This window comes from Idiotropiscis lumnitzeri, chromosome 2 (genome assembly GCF_059441095.1).
Source record: "Idiotropiscis lumnitzeri isolate Australia: NSW breed Sydney's pygmy pipehorse chromosome 2, RoL_Ilum_1.0, whole genome shotgun sequence".
NCBI lineage: Eukaryota > Metazoa > Chordata > Actinopteri > Syngnathiformes > Syngnathidae > Idiotropiscis > Idiotropiscis lumnitzeri.
Genome location: NC_142392.1, coordinates 8864188 through 8885626, shown reverse-complemented (window position 1 = coordinate 8885626; position 21439 = coordinate 8864188). Strand labels below are relative to the sequence as shown.

General features: G+C 41.4%; 2 protein-coding genes across 2 annotated transcripts in view; both read left to right on the top strand.

Annotated features, from left to right (window-relative positions):
* Positions 1-761: 761 nt before the first annotated feature.
* Positions 762-8308, top strand: LOC148341613 (uncharacterized). Its single transcript, XM_088282992.1, has 2 exons — positions 762-1793; positions 6733-8308. Exons 1-2 carry the CDS (start codon positions 762-764, stop codon positions 8098-8100), a joined length of 2400 nt encoding a protein of 799 aa, XP_088139118.1. The 3' UTR covers positions 8101-8308.
* Positions 762-21439, top strand: part of LOC148341609 (uncharacterized) — a 137701-nt gene continuing 117023 nt past the window's right edge. The window contains exons 1-2 of the mRNA XM_088282940.1: positions 762-1793; positions 13372-13459. Coding sequence (XP_088139066.1) covers positions 762-1793; positions 13372-13459 — 1120 coding nt within the window. The remainder of the gene's footprint in view (positions 1794-13371; positions 13460-21439) is intronic.

Below are 21439 nucleotides of genomic sequence, written 5' to 3'. Positions count from 1 at the left end.
GCTCTTTTAGATTCACAAAGTGACTCTTCTTTCATTTTAGAAGACATAGCAGATAATCTAGATGTTGTGGAGGCTATGTCGATAGCAGTGTGTGTCAGTCTTGACTGTTAATCAGGTGGTTCAGATTTTTTATCTTACCGGAGCCTGGGGCGCCGGCCAGAGCGCCACTTCGCGGCCGGGTTGTTTGGAAAGGCAAATGGTGCAGGATGGCGGAATAAGGAAGAGGCAGGTGGCTGCTTTAAGCAATTTATCCAACAGTTTGGCAATTAACATCCAAATTCACAACAGTGTCCATTAAAGTCCATTACAATGTGTCCCTTTGGTTTGGTTTCCTGCCGTGGAGGCCACTAGGTGAAACGTCGAGTGGTTGGATGAGTCTTGTGTGTTTGGGTGTCCGTAGTTATGGATATATGTCAAACAGGGCTGGCAATAAGGATTATATATGGCCTGGAGATGTGTATGTGTGGTCTCTCACATGGACGCACACTCGAGATTGGCACATTTTCAGCTCAGAGGAAAACACACGGATCAAATCACGAACTTCTATCGGCGGCACACTTTAACTTCGCCGTAACTGCTCCGACTGGTCGCACTCTCGCGCTCTCGCCCTGTCCCCCTCTCTCTCTCTCTCTCGACCGCGGCGCCGGAGCGATGAAGGACCCCGCCTAGCTGCCCGAACACTGCCTGCATAAAATAAGGAAATATGAGTCTTTTGTACACTAGATGTCAACAAAGAACAAGTAAAGCTTAAATTATCAACAATGTCATCGAAAAGGAAGATTGTGCACTGTAAAAGAATCAGAGACCTGCAAATCAGAGGGATATTCTCCATGGACAGAATAACAGTTCCCACCACATACACGCGTGAGTTCATCCCTGCAAATAAGAAACACATTCCTACCTTTGAGACTGCGAAGGCATGGTCTCATTTGGAGCATCTTACAGAGAGTATCGCTCCACCAATGGATTGTGAGATTGGTCTACTGATCGGCTACAACTGCCCACAAGCACTCATGCCCAGAGAGGTTGTGTGTGGAGAAAAGAACCAGCCATTCGCACAGAAGACTGACTTAGGCTGGAGCATAGTGAGTTATGGTGAGCTTGGCGAGTATGAAGATGATGCTATAGGATTGAGTCACCGCATCATTGTACGGCAAGTGACACCCAAGCCCAAACCAGCAGTTAAGCTCAAAAGTGAAGTGCACTTTGTCTGCAATACTCGGATCAAGGAAGTTTTCACTCCAGTAGATTTCCTAAGAGTACTGGAGTCCGACTTTAGTGAAAGAGTAGAAGAAGAGACACTTGTCTCTCAAGAGGATCTCAATTTTCTTACCCAGCTAAAGGAAGGCATCAAACATAAGCAGGATGGTCATTATGAGATGCCCCTCCCGTTCAAACAAGAAAGACCAAATCTTCCTAATAACAAGTCATATGCTGTGCAGCGTTTAAAGAGTCTAGAGAAGAGGCTTAAGAGAGATCAGAAGTACTGCTCAGACTATGTGAATTTCATGCAAGACATTATCACTCGTGGTGATGCAGAGAAGGTTCCAGTAGAAGCACTGGAAAACCGGCCAGCGTGGTATATTCCCCACCATGGAGTCTATCACCGACAAAAACCTGGCAAAATACGTGTGGTCTTCGATTGCTCAGCGAGGTTCCAGAACACAGCGTTGAATGACCACCTTCTCACCGGACCAGAACTCACAAACACTTTGGTGGGAGTACTTTGTAGATTTCGCAAAGGTCCAGTCGCTATCATGTGCGACGTGGAACGAATGTTTCATCAGTTCCATGTAAGACTTGAAGACCAAGATTATCTGAGATTCTTTTGGTGGGAGAATGGGGATCTAGAGTCACCACCATCAGTCTTTCGTATGCGAGTGCATCTGTTCGGTGCAGCTTCTTCCCCTGGTTGCGCCAATTTTGGTCTTAAACATCTAGCCACTGAAGGGCAGGAGGAATTTAGCCATGAGACAGTGAAATTCATCCAGCGAAATTTTTATGTGGATGATGGATTGGTAAGTGTCACATCCGACACTGAGGCAGTTCAGCTCATCAAGGAGGCTCGACAGCTTTGTAGCTCAGGCAAGCTCAGACTGCACAAGTTTGTCTGTAATAGCAGGAAGGTGATGGATACAATACCAGTTGAAGAGCGTTCAGAAAGTGTCAAAGAACAGGACATGACTTTAGGAGAACCGCTTATGGAAAGAGCGCTCGGAGTTCAATGGTGTGTTTTTTCTGATGATTTCCAGTTCAGAGTTACAGTCAAGGAACACCCACTGACTAGAAGAGGAGTTTTATCCACAGTGGCATCCATCTATGACCCCTTAGGGTTCGTTGCCCCTTTCATTCTGTTAGGGAAACAGATCTTACAACAAATGTGCCGAGAGAACATCAGTTGGGACGAGCCACTCACAGAAGGCCTCAGAACACAATGGGAAGCGTGGCTACAAGATCTACAAAACCTGTCCCAAGTAAAGATCAGAAGGTGCTTCGTTCCATTGCATTTCTCAGAAGGATCCAAGTACGAGCTTCACCACTTCTCAGACGCTAGCATCATAGGATAAGGGGAAGATTGCCAGAGTAGCAGATATTTATCCAAGTTTAGATGGAAGAGTCAGATAGGTAAAACTTCAGCTCAGTGACTCTTCATTAGACAGCCAAGGCAAACGCATTAAGAAGCCAATCTATCTAGATAGGCCTGTACAGAAGACAGTACTTTTGCTTGAGGCAGAGGAGTAATTAGTTGTTTCATAAAACACTCTGTTAAGTGTTGAAAGAAAAGTAAATCACATAGCTGTTGTGATTTGGTGGGAGTTTAACTGCCAAAATATTATTTGTCATTTAATTTATTATAATTTATTATTCATCAAACAATTGGCAAGTTGACTTTATTGATAATTTGTGTATAGTTGTCATGCAAGTTTTCTTTTCCTATTTGTGAATCGTTTGTACATGGAACAATAGGAAAGTAATTATATTGTTTGTTGCTCCGGGGACGTGTTTGAGAGTTGCACTGTTCATACTCATGCGTTCTTTACGTGGCAAGGCAAGTGCCGTCGGACATGATTGACAAGCTGAGTCTTTTGGTTGGCTGAATAAGAAGTTTCTGAAGTGACTTTTCTGCCAGCATTTGAAGCTCATTCCCCTCAGAATTATTGTGCAGTCATCGAGTTTGACGGTGACAAATTAATAAATGTCAGCTGTGTAAGAAGATTCGAGACTTGTGATGATTATCTGACGGGAGTGATAGTTAATGTTAATAAAGTTTTTGACAAAAAACGTATTCGTAAATATTTATCATGTCACTGATGGTGGAGTGGTACACTCGCCTGAGTTGTGTGCAGGCAACGTGGGTTCAGTTCCCACTCAGTGACGATGTCTATGTCTGCCCTGTGACTGGCTGGCGACCAGTTCAGGGTGTAGTGCGCCTTTCGCCCGTTGTCAGCTGGAATTGGCTCCAGCACTCTCCCGCGACCCTGTTCAGGATAAGCCGTGTGGATAATGACATGACATGACAAATATTTGTCATCTCATCAATATTTGCACAACAGAGTACTGAGTTTCGAGATCCTCACTATAATAGTTCTCAAAATTATATTTCTTATCAATTTAGGTTAGTTAAGGGATATTTTATTGACAATCTAATATCAATCTACAAAGATAGAAAAACAATTGGTGGTGGGGTGGCGCGAATCTTTTTCTTCTTGGTAGGGGCGGGCGTGAAATAATTGAGAAGCACTGCGAGTATAAGTTCGGTCGGAGAAACGTAAACGTCCCACTGCTGTTCCAGCAGCGGCTTCTCGGGGCATAAGCGGAAGTGACGCGAGAGATGACTCGCCAATGTGGCGTTAATTTAATTATTTGGTTAATTTTTTTTTATCAACCGAATTAAAATATTATATAAAATAAATATTAAAATAGAACATCCAGGTGTAAATAAAACCCACTGAGGCAAAGAAATATATATGGAAAATACGCGCTTAAAGCATGACGTCATAAGCAAGCGCGCAGCTTCCGAAGGACCTCGACCACATCCACACCGGAACAAAAGCAGTTCACCGCTAAATTCTTCTGATTTAGTGTGGAACTGACTGTAATTTTCTCAAAGGATGTCCAGTGCTACTCTAAAGGACTACGACATAATTCATTAAGTCTTTGTGTCCCGATAACCTCATCTTCGCGCGTTGATGCTTTTCGGCGTAGTTAGCTTAGCTTGTTAGCTAGCTAGCTGCTAACAAAAATAATAATAATAATAAATAATAATGCCTTTATTAGTCTCACAATGGGGAAATTCGAGATTCGAACCCAGGCCTCCTGGGGAGACTGGGTCCTGAACGCGGCGCCTTAGACCACTCGGCCATCCTGGCAGCCAAGAGGCACATGACTCATCGCCAAGCAGAGATCAAGTGCGGATTTTTGGGAATTATCATTTGAATATGTGTGAAAGAACGACACCCATGTACAAAGTGGATCTTTGTGGAATAAAAGAAGAGAACGAGCAACATCTTCAACTGCTGGACGAAGTTTGCAACCAGCCTCGTGTTGTGCCACTCAAAGCAGGTTTGTACACGTCTTACTCTCATTTGCTTTTAATGAACGACTTTCTATCGTTAAAAATATGCATCACAACATTAAGTTGTTTGGGGAAATGCGTCCAAGGTTATTGCCGTTTTATTTTTAAATATTGCTCGTCGGTTTGCTGAACATTTGTTTTTGCCAAATGAAATCAGTGCAGAAAATATATGCCAAAGAATAACCAATAAGGGGGGGGTGAATTCCATGTTTTTTTTTTTTTTTTATAAAATTTGAACTGATTATTTAACATTTTACATTTTCTGGTATTTATATCTTGTTCAAGCAATTCCTTCCGGAAGGAATTCTGCCTGACTCTAAAAAATCTGCACACTGGGGCGAAAACATCAATGGCGGTTGATCAATTTTAGTGGATAAAACACAAAATATTAAGTTTTTTTTAAAAATCAAGCACGTAATGGTCTTATTTATTAACTTTGTACTGGCTTCGTCGGGTGAGAGTCAATGAACCTCCGGTGGATCTGCACTGTTTTGTGCACATGTGCGTAGTTTCACCCCATCCAAACATTTAAAATACATTGAATGCATCCATCCAGGGTTGCACGGATCTCGATCAGTGAACAAGCGCATGCTGCAAGGAATGCATCTGCATCTTTAGCTTTCTATGGGCTTAAAAAGGGAGTACGCCACAACCCCATTTTCTACCAACAAGGCCAGGAACATTTAGTTCCTGGTCATAAAGTTCCTGTGTCCCAGATGGTTTGCATCTCCCCCGCAACTCATAGTTCTTGATCATTTATGCAAATGACAATGATGACGGAACAATGGGAGGTGTTGTGTTACTTTGTTACTCATTACTGACACCCTATGGCTGTTAAGCATCGTTGCAGTTCCAAAATAATTCAGTGAACTCTTAAAATATTTTGGTGTATCTTAGTCGAATTTGAATACATATTGGATAACTTTAAAATATACAGTCATTATTCAAATATGTCAACATGAAAGTCAGAGTGAAAGTGTTGTTGCTTAATGCTGATGTGTAGGGATTTTGACTCTTCAAACATAATGTTGTTTTAAAATTTATTTAAAAACAGAAATTTTATAAAAAATAAAAAGGGGAATGTTGGAATGTACTAGCAGGCTAAATGTAAATCATGCAATAAATAGCGACTCTGATGCCAGGGCCCCTTTAATTCTTTTAGGGATCCAGATTATAATGGAAGCAAAAATACCCACGATGAAACTATCCATAAATGCAAAAAGAAATACTTGTAAACATATTTCACTTGAAGGATTCCTATTTTATCAATGACATTATGTTGCGATGGCCCCCAGTGGCCCCCATTAAAAAGTTAGGGTCCCACAACAGGTGTTCCATCAGACGTGTGTGTGTGCTAACTTCAGCTCGCTTCCAGAAACGTCTGTGAGTATGTCAGGAATGAAATCGGCATCAGCCGCAACATGCTTCCTTTTTAAATGCTCGTTTATCACTGTTGTGCTGCGAAAGGGAGGTTTACACCGTAGGACGTAATTTTGTGAAATGCCCCCATGGTCCGATCCAAATCGGGGTCGCACGCATCGCTCCGTGTGCGGCAGGCACAAGTCAAGGTAGCACGGTAGGAACAATATAAGACAAAGTCGCCGCCTGAACTTTGATTTGACCAAACCAAATTTGTCTTTTTGTGTCCTGCAGACGTCAGACAAAATGATCTCCGTTCTGTGAAAGAGGAGCCAGACTTGACTCACATCAAAAAGGAGGAGGTGGAGATCAACAAGTCACCAGTGAACGTTGTCCATATAAAGACTGAAGATGAAAACAAGGATGAGAGTGAGGACAACAGAGGGGTGCTTCCTTTTTAAATGCTCGTTTATCACAGCTGTGCTGCTAGAAAAGGGAGGTTTACATCGTCAAACGTAATTTTGTGAAATGTCCCCATGGTCCGGTCCAAGTTGGGGTCGCACGCATTGCTCCGTGTGCGGCAGGCATAAGTCAAGGTAGCACGGTAGAAACAATATAAGACAAAGTCGCCGCATGAGGTTTGACTTGACCAAACCAAATTTGTGTTTGTCTTTTTGTGTCCTGCAGACGTCTGTGAAAACGATCTCCGTTCTGTGAAAGAAGAGCCAGACTTGACTCACATCAAAAAGGAGGAGGAGGAGATCAACAAGTCACCACTGAACGTTGTCCCTATAAAGACTGAAGATGAAAACAAGGATGAGAGTGAGGACAACAGAGGGGCGGAGCCTCCAAGCAGCAGCTCAAGACATCACGTGACAACAGAAGGTGATGAAGACCACTGGGGGCCATCACAAGCACAAAATGAGGACATATTATCAGACACTCATGACGATGATGATGATGAAGATGATGGGCAAGCCAAAGGTGAAAGGGCATGTCACACTGACTCATTAACTTCAAAGCTGTCGTTAAAACCGCACACAAGAACACACAGCGGAGATAAACCTTTTTCCTGCTCAGTTTGTGGAAAATGCTTCTCTCGAAAGTCTTCTTTAGTAAGGCACACAAGAACGCACAGTGGAGAAAAACCTTTTTCCTGCTTGTTTTGTGACAAAAGCTTTTCTCTAAAGTCACATTTAACAAGCCACACAAGAACACACAGTGGTGAAAAACCTTTTTCCTGCTCAATTTGTGACAAAAGCTTTTCTCTAAAGTCACATTTAACAAGCCACACAAGAACACACAGTGGTGAAAAACCTTTTTCCTGCTCAGATTGTGGTAAAAGCTTCTCCGAGAATTCTAATTTCACAAGGCATGCAAGAACACACAGTGGAGTAAAACCTTTTTCTTGCTCAATTTGTGGCAAGAGTTTCTCTCAAAAGTCGCATTTAACAAGCCACACAAGAAAGCACAGTGGTGAAAAACCTTTTTCCTGCTCAGTTTGTGGAAAATGCTTCTCTCGAAAGTCTTCTTTAGTAAGGCACACAAGAACGCACAGTGGAGAAAAACCTTTTTCCTGCTTGTTTTGTGGTCAAAGCTTTTCTCTAAAATCAAATTTAACAAGCCACACAAGAACACACAGTGGTGAAAAACCTTTTTCCTGCTCAATTTGTGGCAAAAGCTTTTCTCTAAAGTCACATTTAACAAGCCACACAAGAACACACAGTGGTGAAAAACCCTTTTCCTGCTCAGATTGTGGTAAAAGCTTCTCAGAGAATTCTAATTTCACAAGGCACGCAAGAACACACAGTGGAGAAAAACCTTTTTCTTGCTCAATTTGTGGCAAGAGTTTCTCTCAAAAGTCTCATTTAGTAAGGCACACAAGAAAGCACAGTGGTAAAAAACCTTTTTCCTGCTCAGTTTGTGCCAAGAGTTTCTCTCAAAAGTTGCATTTAACAAACCACACAAGAACGCACAGTGGAGAAAAACCTTTTTCCTGCTCAGTTTGTGGCAAAAGCTTCTCTCAAAAGTTGCATTTACGAATCCACACAAGAACGCACAGTGGAGACAAGCCATTCAGTTGCAGCGTTTGTGCTAAAACATTCTTCACTAAACAGCATGCTGAGAGACACAATTGTGCTGGTGAGAATTGCAGCGATACTTGAAGATTAAAAAAATAAGAAAAAAAATGAAAGAACCGACTCTTTGTGGTAAGATGTAAATGTGATTTTCAATAAAATATGAAATTGAATTTTGCAAAGCTCTTTTATTGACACAAAGCCAATGTGATCAGTGCCAGAAGAACCATTGTGTCTGAGTGATGATGAGTTTTTTTGTGTGTTAACATCAAACATGTAAATAAAATTTATTGCCTTTGCCTGGAATAACATTTGTTAACATTATGCTTTTCAGTTGTCTTTTTAATCGTACTTAATGGAAAAGGTGTGAGAAGAAACGGTGCTTATGAAATCGGTGCCTTCCACAATCATCAATAAAATCACTTGTTCCACTTGCTCAACTGGCCTCCATTACGCTGTGTGAAAAGGTGAAAAACAGAACTCGAAGTTGAACTATAAAAAGAACCAGACAGAGAAATGCAAATTGTCTCAGTTTCTCTCAAAGGTTTTGGAATGTCAGGAGTTGGCAACTTGATGGCGACTGGAGTCAGCGCTGGTTTTCTCGCTGTGTTTGGCTGGCTCGTATATGTATGGTCCATTGAACAAAACTCAAACTCTTCAAATATTCCCTCAGATACATTTAATATTTCGCTTTCTGAATAAATTTCTGACTGCCCAAATACACTTTCTAGGTTGAGCTCTATCAAGCGTTTGGGGTTTATTGCTAAGCAGAATCTCACTTCGGGAAAACTATCATTTTGTCAAATATACCAAATATTTTTTTTCATGCTCTATTATATTTTTTATACATTGGATTTTTTATATAGTGAAATGGGAAAATATTAAAATGTAAAATTGGAAATCACATACAGACTTAATTCAATTAATAACAAATATAGAAACATTTTATAAATATTGAACTAATTGAGAAGAGTCCTGATTTTGAAATAATATTGAATTATAAAAAATACTTAAAAAATTAATTCAATAACCCGACCCTGGATGAGCGGCAGAAAATGGCTGGATGGATGGAATAATTTAAATTGCACACATTTTCAAAAGAACAAATATGTTCAGAAATATTCAAGTGTGAAATAAAAATGTTCAAATTGTTGATAATTTTACATACTAAAACAATTGAATAAATATTGTATTATTACATAAGCAAGCTTAAATATACATTGAAATAAATTTAAAAAAAGTTGTGTATTATTAAATGGCCTAATTTAGATCTGGGAAGTAATTCTCTTTATGAAACTATGAAGGGACTGGAGCTCACAGAAGTGACCAGTCTTGGTTCTGAAGTTCCGATGTAACCAGATACTGCCCTGAGAGAAAATAGGCCTGAGCATTGTTTATGGTGGGGGCAATTCTGTCGCCAGGTCAGTGACCTTCCAGGGTATGAGAGTAATTTAAGGTGGTCACGAGTAGACTGGTCGTATCAACGGGGAGACGCATCTGCTCTCCCTCTGGGGGACTTTTGGAGGGAAATCCCGAAGACTAGCGGGATGGGAATGCATATGCAACAAGGGAAAATTAGATATTCATGTCCTATTTGGGCATTCCCCATAAGAAGGGAATGTCTGAGAGGGGGCTCGCACGTTTTTGGGGAGACTTCTTTTGACATCAGCATGTGACGAGAATAAAATCTTTCTTCTTTCTTTTGTTCTTTTCCATCACCAATCCAGCCTTGCTCGGCTGCCTCTCCTGAAGGCAGCAAGGACCCACACTTCAAAGACTAAATATACGACATATTGAAAGAAAAATAATACTCCAATGTTGAAATAAGTATAGAATTGAATGAATAAACAACAAAGAAATAAATACCTCCTGGAAAATATTATTTTCAACATTTGTCAACATTTTTCTTTCTTGCACATTCTTAAACAAACATAATTTTTTTTTTTACTTTTAATTTTTAAGTTACTTCAGTGCATTTCACACCTGTGCCTTCAGTGAAGTCCTACTTTGTTCTCCTTGAATAAATCCCCATGAAAATACCATAATTTATGACACCACGGCTGGACAAATAATATACAGAAACACACTTACGCACCACTGAGTGAGTGTTGGACGATATAGCTTCTCTTGAAAGGTCCGACTTGAAAATGTCCTTGCAAGTGTATCTGCAATAAAAAATCACACTTTTCCCTCCTTCGGCCATTGTGGTTTAAAAAAAGAAAGAATATATTTCAGATTTTTGAACGGTCGCCAGTTACGACTTTTTGGTGTGTTGGTTCGGCATAGCGCCGCACTGCCCCGCAGTATTGGAACTCACTGGAGTTGCATCTTCATTTGAAGTTTGAAAAACACAACAAAAACCTACGATATTTCGTCCGAAAATTGACAGTCGGAAGTTTTCTTACCTTCTGCGCATGTTTACAAGTGGCGACAAGTTCGTTCAAATCCGAACATTTCGGATTCTGACATGACTAAAGTAGCTCGCATATTTTTAAGTAGACAATTCAGTTGCGAGTAAGGAAGGGAGTAATATTTGATTATTGGCTGTTAATTCGTTAGCTCCATGATGTGACCTGACATCGTGTCATTGACTGTGTTCTGTTTATGCTATGAAACTTATGGAGGCAGCGCCACAGGCACTGGTCTTAAAGGAACACACAAATTTCCCACACTCATATTTTACTCATGTGATTACTCAATTAATAGGCTCCCCTGGACTTAAAATTGATATCTGGATTGCTGTAATATCATTTTCCCAATTTAACATGAAGATTTCTTAATTATTAAAACTACAATTAACATTTTCAATAACTGCACAGGATGATACATGCTGTTGTGAGCAGGGTTTCATGGTTGATGATGAAAACAAGACTGTGTAATTGTAATTCTGTTGTAATTCTTTCGAGGCAGGAACTGTCCGAAAAAAAAATTCATGCAATTTGTAATCACACACTTTGTCATCCAAAAAGTCACTCAGGGCAAGGTAATTTAATCTTTGGGAAGGAGAAAAAAAATTGTCACTTGCCCAAGTTGGGCAAGTAATTTGGCCACTCGGGCAAGGCAAATTTTGGCACTTGCCCTAAGGGCAAGCAGTTTTTAAAGTTAACTTCGAAGCCTGCGAGTGAACCACAGCATTGTTGCAAGTTCGTTCGGAGAAACGTAAACGTCCCACTGCAGTTGCAGCAGCGGATTCTCCGGGCAAAGGCAGAAGTGACGTAAGAGCTGACTCGCCAATGTGGCGTTAATTTATTTTTTTAAATTTTTTTTTTATCAACCGAATTCAAATATTATATAAAATATATATTAAAATAGAACATCAAGGTGTAAAAACAGACACAGAGGCAAAGAAATATATTTGAAAAATACGTGTCTGAAGCATGACGTCATTAGCAAGCGTGCAGCTTCCGAAGGACCTCGACCACATAAAAAAAAAAATAAATAAATAAAATAAAAAAATAAATTAAAAAAAAATAAATTAAAAAAAAAAAAAAAAAAAAAAAAGGACCTCGACCACATCCACCGACCCGTCCACACCGGAACAAAAACACCCATCGCTAAATTCTTCTGATTTAGTGTGGAACTGACTGTAATTTTCTCACAGGATGTAATTCGTTAAGTCTTTGTGTCCCGATAACCTCATTTTCGCGCGTTGATGCTTTTCGGCGTAGTTAGCTTAGCTTGCTAGCTAGCTAGCCGCTAACGAAAAGAGGCACATGACTCATCGCCAAGCAGAGATCAAGTGTGGATTTTTTTTAATTATCATTTGAAAATGTGTGAAAGAACGACACCCAAGTGCAAAGAGGAACTTTGTGGAATAAAAGAAGAGAACGAGCAACATCTTCAACTGCTGGGCGAAGGTTGGAAGCAGCCTCGTGTTGTGCTACACAAAGCAGGTTTGTACCGGTGTTACTCTCATTTGCTTTGTAAAGAACGACTTTCCATCGTTAAAAATATGCATCACAACATTAAGTTGTTTGGGGAAATGCGTTCAAGGTTATTGCCGTTTTATTTTTAAATATTGACTTTTACTTGCAGGTCTGCTGAACATTTGTTTATGCCAAATTAAATCAGTGCACAAAATAATTGCCAAAGAATAACCAATAGTGGGGGGTGAACTCCATGTTTTTTTCCAGTATAAAATTTGAACTGATTATTTCACATTTGACATATGACAATGTCAAAGTGTTCATGTTTTTCCATTCTTTATGAGTTTGCATATACAAATTACTTTGCTGTGCTTCAATAAAACGCCGCACAGGAGCGGGAAAGCTTTTCTCTTTGGTGGACTGCTCCTTGCAAGTGACAAAGACAATCTTGGTTGGGTGATTCATTTATCAAGGCTTGTCTCGTTTTTGACAAACACTCTGACATATCTTGTTCAAGCAATTCCTTATGGAATGATTGAACCTGACTCTAAAAACTGTGCACACTGTGGCAAAAAGATCAATGGCGTTGATGAATTTTAGTGGCTATAACACAATGGATTAAGTTTTTGAAAAAATCAAGTACGTATTGGTCCTATGTATTTATGAAATTTTTACTGGCTCGGTCAATGAACCTCGGGTGGTCCCGCACAGTTTTGTGCACGTGTGCGTAGTTTCACCTCATCCAAACATTTAAAATTCATTGAATGCATCCATCCAAGGTTGCACGGATCTCATCGGTGATCAAGCGCATGCTGCAAGGAATGCATCTGCATCTTTGGCTTACTATGGGCTTAAAAAGGGAGAACGTCACAACCCCCTTTTCTACCAACAAGGCCAGGAACATTTAGTTCCTGATAATAAAGTTCCTGTGGCCCAGGTGGTTTGCATCTCCCCCACAACTCAAAGTTCTTGATAATTTATGCAAATGACAATGATGATGTCTAATGATGTATCAGTGGGAGGTCTTGTGTTCCTTTGTTACTCATTACTGACACCCTATGGCTGTTAAGCATCATTGCAGTTACAAAATAATTCAGTGAACTCGAATAATATTATGGTGTATCTTAGTCTAATTTTAATACATATTGAATAACTTTAAAATACACCTTATTCATATATGTCAGAGTGAAAGTGTTGTTGCTTAATTTATGCATAGGGATTTTGATTCTTCACACGTAATTTTGTTTTCAAATTTATTTAGAAACAGAAATTTTATTAAAAAAAATTAAAAAGGGGAATGTTGGAATGTACTAGAAACAATATAAGACAAAGTCGCCGCCTGAGCTTTGACCAAACCAAATTTGTCTTTTTGTGTCCTACAGACGTCAGTGCAAACGATCTCCGTTCTGTGAAAGAGGAGCCAAACTTGACTCACATCAAAAAGGAGGAGGAGGAGATTAACAAGTCACCAGTGAACGTTGTCCCTACAAAGAGTGAAGATGAAAACAAGGATGAGAGTGAGGACAAGAGAGGGGCGGAGCCTCCAAGCAGCAGCTCAAGTCATCACGTGACAACAGAAGGTGATGAAGACCACTGGGGACCATCACAAGCACAAAATGAGGACACATTATCAGACGCTCATGACGATGATGATGATGATAATGATGATGATAATGGGCAAGCTAAAGGTGAAAGGGCATGTCACACTGACTCATTAACTTTGTGTTTAAAAGGGCACAAATAAACACACAGTGGTGAAAACCCTTTTTCTTGCTCAGTTCATGGTAAAAGCTCTCAAAACGCAACGTTAACAAGACACACAAGAACACACTGGAGAAAAAACATTTTCCTGCTCAGTTTGTGGCAAGAGTTTCTCCCGAAAATCACATTTAACAAGCCACACAAGAACACACAGTGGTGAAAAACCTTTTTCTTGCTCAGTTTGTGGAAAATGCTTCTCGGAAAAGACATATTTAACAGAACACAAAAGAACACACAGTGGTGAAAAACCTTTTTCCTGCTCAGTTTGTGGCAAGAGTTTCTCTCAAAAGGCAAATTTAACAAGTCACACAAGAATACATAGTGGAGAAAAACCTTTGTCCTGCTCAATTTGTGGAAAAAGCTTCTCTCAAAATTCAAGTTTAACAATCCACACAAGAACACACAGTGGTGAAAACCCCTTTTCCTGTTCAGTTTGCGGAAAAGGTTTCTCTCAAAAGTCTCATTTGGTAACGCACATGAGAACACACAGTGGTGAAAAATCTTTTTCATGCTTAGTTTGTGGAAAATGTTTCTCTCAAAAGGCGAATTTAACAAGCCACACAAGAACACACAGTGGAGACAAGCCAATTAGTTGCAGCGTTTGTGCGAAAAAATTCGCCACTAAACAGCAAGCTGAGAGACACAATTGTGCTGGTGACAATAGCAGCGATCCTTAAAGCTTAAAAAAAAGACAAAAAAAACTGAAGGAACTGACTCTTTGTGGAAAGATGATGTTGGAGTTCAGTCACCATGGAAATGAGAAGTAGTTTCGTAAATCAACCTTTAAAAGCCAAACTTACGCCAATGCATGTTCGTTTTTTGTACTCAAGAAGAAAAGGGTCAAATAAAGACTCAACAACAACTGATTAGAGTTCCGATATGTAGTTTCTTCAATTTCTGGAGTTCAGGAAATAGTACAAACACAGATATCTGGGCGTCTTTTTCTTAATCTCACGAGAAAACTGCACTTGGGCGAGCACAGTCGAAAAATGCGGGCCATCTTTCAGCCCAGCTTCAGTTTTTATAGGAGTTTTTTATGTCAAGGGTAATGTAGGTTGAATCGGTTGTCCTCGCTCCCTCCCACGGCACGGGTCCACGTCCAAGGGAAGGTCCTCCCCAGGTTAGTCATCGTCTGGATAAGTTGATTCCCGTCTGGTCCCGTAGACTGGCACGCCAAGGCTGGCCTTCCCTGGCGGGCAGTCTCTCCGTCGCTCGCCTCGCTGGCATTCCTCTGGAATCTTGTCGGAGTGCATGTGTGTGCAGGTGTACGTGTATGTGCAAGTGTGTATGTGCGTGTGCTCCGATCTCCAATTGTTCTGTCTTTCGGAATGTGTTTTTGCGATAGCGTCTATGTGAGTCCTCCAGTGCCCAATTTGGTATGTTTGCATCTCTACAGCCAATGTGGAGAATGTGCTTCGTCGTATTTGTCTATGAAGTGCTGTGAATGTGAGGGCAGCTCATGGAAATGCTATGTGTGCAAATTTGTTCTCACTACTGAGAATTTCAATAAAGTTCACACATTTAAACTAAGTACTATAAATTTAGCATATGAGAAAAATATAATAAATCAGAAAACATCAGGACTACAATCCCAGTTATTCTTGTGACCCGTGCTTCTAGTTCCATTTGATAAATGCTTCTTGTTTCATCAATGTTTAAAATATTCAGTAAATATGAACCTGCTAACTTTGATAATCGACATTCTGTCCCGTATGTGTTTAAAATAATGCCAGTAATCGTAATACAATCCTTTAATCCCCGCCGAAAAATATTTTACCATCAAAATGAAAACGCAACCTGTGGCCACAAAAAATGCATGCGGCAAGAAATATACTATGACCCCCCCCCCCCCCCTAGTGGGGTCGATCCCAATCAAAGTTATATTAGACAACAAAAAGTAACAAATTAATTAGTGCCGTCCCGCAATTAAATTTCTTAACTAAATAATCGCAACACTACCGTCATTAATTGCACTCAATCACTTTTTTTTAACTTGTTTGTGAAGCTTGTATCAGGCACTTGAATAAGATATTGTAATTAACGTAGACCCACCAAATTTTATATCTATATCTATTTCAATTCCCAGACTGTTGTAAAAGCTTTCTTTGAATATAATCTAGACCAGGGGTGCTCACACTTTTTCAGCATGCGAGCTACTTTCAAAATGACCGAGTCAAAATGATCTACCCACTACAAAAATGCAAAACATCGATTTATTTTCAAATGTATTAAGGATTATTTGTACGTACAATGTATGTTGATGTACCTTACATAACCAAATGAGCCAATATTGCAAAACACACATAATTAACTATTAACATTTTTTAAATTAACTGAGTTTACTTTGATGACTTGCACTGAATTGAATCAGCCAGGGATGCATAGTCCGGACTGCTGATAGCCAGCCTCAAACACACTTCCAAATGTTCATCAGTCATGGTGGAACGGTATTTGGACTTAATGATCTTCATGTAAGAAAAGGCTGACTCACATAAATAAGTGGAGCCGAATAATGCAGTCAAAGAGATAGCACATTTCCTCATGTTAGGGTACTTTTCCTCCGTGAGTAAGTTCCAGAACTGTCCATGAGCTCTCGACTTCAGTTCAATGTCGGTTTGTAGAGTCAAAATCTCATCTTCCACTCCAGAAGAGTTCATGTGAAACAGTGATGCAATGTTTGATGCGAGTGAATCAACCTCAACATCTTCCTGAAAAGGATAGCACATGAATGTAGCGACTGGCTCGAGCAAAGAAAAGTCTTGAAAGCGTTTGTTAAATTCTGACAGACAACCGGTGATCTGCTCCGTGTAGCGTGCACTGTCAAGTTGCTCACAGGCCTTCCCTTGCGTCTCCAACTCTGACGCCAGGTTCTGGAAATTTGCCAAATCATGGTGCTGCAGCTTTGTGGAGAAATGTTGCATCTTTCGTTTGAAAGCGTGAACTGAGCTGATCATATTGGTCACTGTTTTGTCTTTTCCTTGCAGCTCAAGATTAAGGTCATTCAACAAGTTTGTCAGATCGGTTAAAAATGCCAAGTCTAACAGCCACTGGCCGTCATTTAGCTGCTTGTATTCTGCATGTCCAGATACACGGAAAAACTCCTTAATCTCCGGACAGAGCTCTCGAAATCTTTTGAGGAATTTCCCACGACTAAGCCATCTCACGTCAGTATGTAGCAACAACTCAGAGTGGTCGCAGCCAGCCTTCTCCAGATGTGCACGGAATAACCGTCTTTGAAGAGATCTGGCTCGAATAGAACATGCGATCTTCGTTGCCACATCCATGATCTCTTTCATGTTAAGCATTTTAGCGCATAGCGCTTGTTGGTGGATAATGCAATGGTAATTCAAGAAGTCTGGGAACGCATCATCCTGCCTGCACTTGGCAATAAATCCATTCACACGCCCAACCATTGCAGGTGCTCCATCTGAGGTGATAGACACCAATTTGTACATTGGGAGCTCAGTTTTCTCGATAAAGTTTTTAAACGTCTGAAATATGTCCTCTCCTCGCGTCTGTTCTTTCATGGGAAGTACTGTTAATAGCTCCTCTTTTGCAGTGATATCACTTAACACCATGCGAATGAAAACGCACATCTGGGCTGTGTCACTCACATCCGTAGATTCGTCCAACTGCAGTGAGAAAAATTCACAATTTCTGATGTCCGTCCACATTTGCTGGGTTAAATCCTCGGCCATGGCATCACAGCGACGTGTAACTGTATGTCTTGACAACTGCAGAGCTTTGATTGAAGATAATATCTCTGCCTTATTTTTAAAGTCCCGGAACAATGAGTCAGCTGCTTCAACGAATGCCTCTTTTACCATCTCTCCGTCTTGGAAGGACTTCTTGTTTTTAACAATGGCGTGACACACCCGGAACGATGCTTCGGTGGCCGCCTTCGCTTTTGAAGTATGTTGTGTGAAAAATGACTGCTGTCTTGTCAACTGGGATTTTAGTTCATTCACCTTTCTCTTTCTTAGCTCGCTTTTCGGCGGGAAGTCGTTTTCGTATCTTTCTTGAACAGTCCGAAAATGCCGCTCCACATTTCCCTTCTTTGGTACTGCGATGATAGAATGGCATATGAGGCAAACGCACTTCGAAAATGACATTGTGAAAAAAAAGTCCACCTCCCATTCCGTATGGAAGTGATATGTTTTTGCCTTTTTACTTGGTCCAGCTCCTTCACTCATTTTAGTGACCATAAACTTTAGCGAGGGCTTAAAATCTGACACAATTCGCCGACTAGCTTAGCACTTTGCGTCGTTGTTTACGCATGAGCGGTGACCTAAAGGTCAAAATTCAGTTGTTATCTGACTGGTTGTCCTGTATGTCAATCAAGTAACGGGGATGGATGATAGGCTGACATCGTAAGTTCTGCTGCACTTAGAGCCGTTGTTTGATTTGATTGGTCAACAGAATGGCAACATTCAGTTGTCATCTGAATGGCTGCCTTGTATATTAATCAAGTGACGGCATTGATGCTAGGATGATATTTTTTTAATGTCACGCCGCGATCGACCAGTACCACCTCCGCGATCGACCGGATCTAGACAGTGGCATCCTCACAGGCATTGCCCCGAGAAACAATTTTCCAACGTATACATTTCGTTGTGCCGATAATCACCACAATCCAGCAGTGTTGGTTCGCAAATTTAGTTCACTGAGTTCAAATATCTAACTGTTTAGAGATTATAAATTAAGCCCTGAGCTAATGCTCCAATTTTGACCGTTTTTTGGCAAATCTTCAAAGCAAGCCAAATGAAATAGCAATCATTTATGATAAAAATAAAAAATAAAATAAAAATCCCAAACCTAGAATTACGCAGATACCAAATTAAACCATTTTTTACGGGAAGAATAGGTGCTCTCCAAGATGTAGACAGCTCCAAGAACCGCTGCAGTCTTCACCTCCTATTGTCTCCCGAATGCCTCCCTCCACCTCCAGGCTGTGCCAACTCTGATTCTGTCAACTGGGCGAGGGTGTAGAGACAGTAAAACAATTGGGGGAGCTGTGGAGCAGAGCCCAAAATCAGTCGGGCCCCGTGTCCACAACCCATCCGGCAGAGACGCACACAGACCTACCTCTCCCGAGTGACCCGTTTCGTGAAATTTTGAAATTTAGTCACGTTCCCAAAACCGAAGAATTTGTAGTGGGTGCTGAAGTATGATACCCTGTTAGTGACGCGGAGTATTCAACATGTAATAGACGTCTGAACCCAGCCAACCGCCTCGACACACCGCTTTACCATGGGGCCTAGATCTTTAGTATGAAGACGCGCATCAATAGTCAATGTGATTTGTGGCTCAGCGAAAGTAAACAATTCATACCATTTCTGCTGCTCAGGGACAAGGCATGCATGCGAGGCAACGCCGGTAGACATTGCACATATATAATCCTAATGCAAGATGAACTCCTGACTAAATTTGGATGAATGCATTTTGAGAAACCAAATCATGTGTGCGATCAAATGTACAGTGTACAATGTACTGGGTCAATTGGTGAATGGGTGGAGGTTGGATCAGGAACAGGGCATACCCACCGCAGGAGGATGGAGAACCAGGTTTCAGAGCTGCCCTCAGATGTTTCAGTTCAGCCACTGGAATGGAGGAGAGCACCACATATGCTCCGCGGCCCCCTGTCATGGAATGGGGTACCAGCGGGTTGGTGTCAAGAGTGCGTTGGGAGTGGGTAACGGTGGCGCCCCCTGCGCTGGTTGAGCTCTGGGCGACAGGAATGGCACCGGACCAGAGGATGGCACATTCCAGGAAGTGGCTCGGTATGGACAGCTCATCACCCAGTGACCCCGCAGCAAGAGCACACCCCACTCACAACCCCCGTCTATAACCACCCCTACCTCTGTTAACGCAATCCCGACCTCGTTGACCGGCCGGGTACGGACAGCCAATCTGCTGTGGTGCCGCGTCACCCGAACCTTGCCTAGGAGCAGCAGAAGTGGAAGGCGCAGGTGCAATGGGAGCTGCATGCATTAGCTGCCCCACCCCTTTTTTTTCATTTTTTTATTTTATAATTTTTAGCCCTCTTGGCCACCTGAACCTGCAAGTACAACAATTTTTAGTAACACTCCTTAATCCAATCCCACATTTTCCTTTTCTGATGTTGTGCAAAATGATGTAAAAAAAAAAATTGTTCTCCTGAGACTGATTAGCATTTTTTCATTGATGGACTGTTTCACATGATGTCCGTAACCAGAAGGACACGCCCTAAGGACGGCCAACTGGAACAGCTGCGGAATGACGACATTATTGGACGGGTCACTGCCGGAAGTCTCACTCCATTCACGTCTCGCCCTGGCCACATAGACCAGGCCTGTCTCCTCCGCTCCCCACCTGAAAGATACAGAAATATCTGCTGCACGGCACGGCCAATCTCACCTGAGGTGTCCCCATTCAGCCGGTGACCGTCATGCTGGTCAGCAGGTCTGGCCTCGGCCTCAAGTGAGGACAGTTCCTGACAAGTAAATTTTGTCCCGCATGTAACTCTGTAATCCCCTCTACGAAGAACCTACCCTTGCGTTAAGTGAGTAATTTTCATAAAAACAGCGCCACCGCCCACTTAACTGAAATTAACCTCAAGTATCACCGCTGTGGTGCCGTATATTATGGAAAAGTCTTAACAATACAACAAAATTCTGCTCTATCCTGGACTGGGTGTGTGTTATCTATTCGTGCACCCAATGTGAATATTAAAACTGCGGAGCACATGAGCAGGCTAAAGCAACAACTATATCTTAATCTGTTTTTGTGGAACCTAACTTAGAATATCTTATATCTCCCTCCTTGTTGAGGAGAAACTCCGGGATGGGCGTGATGCGGCGCTATTTGAAGCGTTCTCCGACCTTCTGGTCACACCGGTCACATGTCACCTCAAACCTGTGGAGAGAACTGGAGGGGTGGCACTTGCCAGTGAGAAGGGGTAAATTACCTCCCTTCTGAAACGTTCAGTTTTGCATAAATTTTGTGTAATAACGTCAATCAATCATTCACTTGATGCTTGAATTTGATTAGTCCAATCTGTCTCCAATAACAATTTGAAAATCAGTACTTGGGAGTGCAATAGGGATCCAGGTTGATCAGACCTGTCCGCCCATTGCATCCTAAGTACTGTAAGGGCTTGCCGGTGCCCTTCATCAGGTTTCTTTCCTGAGGCCCGTCACTTAAACATTCACTCAAACCACTTAGACATACAAACACTTTTTCTGTCACACTTTCATTCACCAAAAAGATACTTTCCAATTCCACACAGAGACCCCTCCCTCGGCGCTAATTTAGCCTCAATTTAGCCAGCATATGCCAAAGTTTACCACTGTGCGTTTGTGGATTTTCCCATTCAGTCCCCGCGATGTAGTTTCTCCTGTTCCTCCTGGACGTGGCTGACGATCCTGCACCTGTGACGTCAAACAGCTCATAGATGTGGACGTTAGCATTCTGGTAATTATGGAATGCTGTCTTGTCCCTTAAAAGTCGTCATGTCAGGGCTGGTGTCGCATAGTCATAAAACATCTGTCGTCCACCTTTGTTACATTTGATACACATCAGTTAATAAATCAGCTGCCGAACTATTTAATCCAACTTTATACTTGGCAAACCTCTCACCAATTGCTAGACATCTCCTGTTCTAAAGATTTTCTTTAAACATGATCAGAAAATGTTTCAATTAAAACCTTTCCCAAAAACCTAATCCTTTTGTGTCATGGTCCGTTTTGTCCTGTCATGTTTTTGTTTTGAGTTTGCCCAGCTGGAGTGGGGGTGTTTCCTTCCAGCGCTTGTTCCTGTTC

What these genes read in the sequence shown, in the direction of transcription:
- LOC148341613 (XM_088282992.1), top strand. Translation starts at nt 762, where the DNA reads ATGTCATCGAAAAGGAAGATTGTGCACTGTAAAAGAATCAGAGACCTG. An exon ending in GAATGTTTCATCAGTTCCAT is followed by an intron (nt 1,794 to 6,732) that starts GTAAGACTTGAA and finishes GTCCCTATAAAG; the next exon opens with ACTGAAGATGAAAACAAGGA.